The sequence below is a fragment of the Nannospalax galili genome, unplaced genomic scaffold (assembly GCF_000622305.1).
Source record: "Nannospalax galili isolate Female #2095 unplaced genomic scaffold, S.galili_v1.0 scaffold158, whole genome shotgun sequence".
Classification (NCBI taxonomy): domain Eukaryota; kingdom Metazoa; phylum Chordata; class Mammalia; order Rodentia; family Spalacidae; genus Nannospalax; species Nannospalax galili.
Genome location: NW_008345290.1, coordinates 9,026,620 through 9,029,523, shown reverse-complemented (window position 1 = coordinate 9,029,523; position 2,904 = coordinate 9,026,620). Strand labels below are relative to the sequence as shown.

The 2,904-nt window shown below is 56.8% G+C and overlaps 1 protein-coding gene across 1 annotated transcript in view; it reads right to left on the bottom strand.

The window, feature by feature from the left end:
• The window catches only part of Chn2 (chimerin 2), a 344,103-nt gene extending 343,031 nt beyond the window's left edge, over window positions 1-1,072 (bottom strand). Inside the window, exon 1 of the mRNA XM_008841528.3 lies at window positions 613-1,072. Coding sequence (XP_008839750.1) covers window positions 613-661 — 49 coding nt within the window. The 5' untranslated portion in view covers window positions 662-1,072. The remainder of the gene's footprint in view (window positions 1-612) is intronic.
• Between the last annotated feature and the right edge of the window lie 1,832 nt (window positions 1,073-2,904).

Here is a 2,904-nt window from a genome sequence, read left to right as displayed (position 1 = left end):
TCTCTCTCTCTCTCTCTCTCTCTCTCTCTCTCTCTCTCTCTCTCCTTGTAAACATGTCAGGAGTCAGGCGCTGAGGTCGACCTCCCCTTCTCCAAAATCACTTCAGCAAGACACAATGTCCTCCTGCTGTTTTCAAACCTATGCCACAAGCGAATGTCTCCACGGAGCTAATTTTTGAAACAAACAAAGAAATCCCAGTGTTGGAGGCGCGCGGTTTGCGTCCCCCTGCTTGGGATGTGGGCGTGCAGGGTAGCAGGGTCCCTGCAGACTGGTCCAGGAGCCCGGGCTTCGCCCTCACCTTCCCGCCCGCCGGCTCTGCTCCAGCTGCTCCCGGGGTGTGAGCCTGCCCCTGTCACTGGCTCGCGGCGCCGGGAGCCCAGAACACCCGGTCCGCAGCCTGGGAGCCCCGGCTTCCCACCTCTGCGCTGTCACATGCCAGGCGCGGCGGTGCTAGGGCATCGAGGTGCGGGCGACCCCAACAAGTGTCCCGCCGGACGCCTGCCCCACTCCACCCGAGCAGCGGCCACAGGTAGACTCTGTCTATCCCGCGTGCCCCGCGAGGGCAGCGGCAAGAGCCGGCGCGGCCCCTGCGCCCCACGCGCTCAAACTCACCGGAGGACACCGAGGAACCGGACAGGCTGGAGTTGCTGGACGCTGCCATCCCGGCGCCCCGCGCGTCGTCGCTCTCTCAGTCCCGCTGCGGATGGAGTCGCAGCTGCGCTCGGCCGGGCACTCGCAGCCGGCGCGGCCCCCAGCCCATGGCAAAGTCCTGGGGACGCCGAGAGCACCAGCCTCCGGACTCTGCCTGCACTTCCTGCTCCGCCAGATGACGCGCTGCTGCCGCAGCTATTTATTTGTGGTTTCCGTCCGTCTCCGCGCCTTTGAGCTCCGCTCCGGGGTCCCGGGTAGGTGCGAGGAGGAGATCTGCCGGGGCGGGTGGATCTCCGCCGCCGCCGAGCCCCGCTGCGCTCCCCGCTCCCGGCGCTAGGCTGGACCCCGGCCCCCGCCGGCTCCGAGCCGCCCCACCCGCTGCCCGCTCAATCTCCCGGGATCGCGCCTCCGCGGCCGCACTAGGAGCAGCCCGGGCAAAGGCGGGGAAGACAGACAGACAGAGCGACCTCCCCCTTCTCCCTCCGCCCCAACTCGGCTCGCGAGCACACAAAGGAAGGAGAGAACGTCGGCGCTCCGGGGCTGGATCGGCTGCCTCGGGCTTGACAGCTCCTGTGACCCGGGTTGCAGGGGAGGCTGCGGCCGCCAGGCGGGGGCACACCCGGAGCCGCTCCGAGGTGCTAGGCAGGCCACCCGCCGGGGGCACGGGCCGAGCCGGGCAGCGGTGAGCCGCGCGGCTGCCCGGGTTACAAGGGATAGAGGGGTCGTGGGGAGAAGTAGTGGAGGCTCACTGTGCGGCTCTGCCCTCTGGAGCGGCGAGACAGTGGCGGTGGGGAATCTAGAGGGCGAAGGGGGAGGAACTACCGACACAGCGCTAGGCAGAAGCCTGGCCGAGATACGACGAAGGCTGGGGAGCGCCCCTCCACTCCCCTTCAAATTGTCCTTTGTTGCTCTGGAACTAACAGCCCCTGCCCGGCCAGAGGTGCCCTTTCTAAAGCGCCCAGGGAGCCAATCCAGCTACGCTCATGGGATCAGCCACAGACATAGCCCAAGGAGCCAAGGGGCTTCAAACAGAAACACGCAGTCCAGGGGTGATATCAGGCCCACACAAAGCCTGATGTCAAAGAGAAAGAGGTTCTCTGTATGCACCTTGGAGAGGATCCTCACAAAAGACCAAGACTTGGAAGCAGGTGCAACTGTGCCCTTTCAGCATTAGGAACTGCCTAGATGTGGAGCAAGGTGTGTGCCTTCCTCCTGCATTTAAACCTAAATTAATTTCACTGGGAGGAAATATCATGCAGATTTTTTTTTAAAGTCTATTTCACGCTCCCAGCAAGGTAATCGGTTCTTTCAATCCTGAAGCTACGGAAAACTGTGAAATTTGAACAGAAATTGTTAGATCAAAGGAAAAAGCAAACATTAAAGGAATGAAAATACTCTCATTATATAGCAAAATGGAAAGTGTTCACATTGGGGGTAGTTTAATTTTGAAAAACATGATTAAAATGACATAGGCCATTTAAAAATGATCAGGAGTGACATAGAAACCTCAGTCGGGTCCTGGGGAGCTCTATATCCATGGAGGACCTAAAGCACAGTGAATAATAAAGGTTAAATAAGTACAATATGCACTTGTGTCACATTTTCTACTTGATTTAAAGTATGTTTTAAAAATCCCCTCCAGGATGCCATCTCAGTGTGACTGTACAATAAGTTCCCCCCACCCCTTTTTAAGAAAATGTGGCTTACTAAAGAGCTGAAGGTTATGGGCCCTCTCCAGTCGCACTGAGCTGCATCTGCCTGGTCCCTGTTAACATGGATCTTGAAAGGGATCTGTCCAGACAACTAGACTCAGGCACTATCATGTCTCCCCACCCATTTGAGGAGGACAATGTCACCTTGAGGTGGCTATCAGGAGCCCTTTAGAGATACACAGCCGCCCAGCATGTCCTTGATCTCGCCATCAGAATGTGACTTCCTGTTTGCCCAGCATTCTTTTGATGGAACAGAGCTTAGTTATTTGATTAGTAATCTACCAGTCCTTCCAGATCTTTAGATGGTGGACTTGGCCGTGGCACTCAACAGATCTTTAGATGCCGAACTTGACCATGTCACTCCACAAATTTTTAGATGGTGAATTTGGTCATGTTACTCATCAGATTTTTAGATGGTGGACTTGGCCACATCACCCAACAGGATTGTTACCACCTAGGCTTTGAAGAAAGCCTCTTTCTTCAAACTTTGATTCTGTCATGTATCAACTAGGAGACTTTGAACAAATGACTTAACTTTACT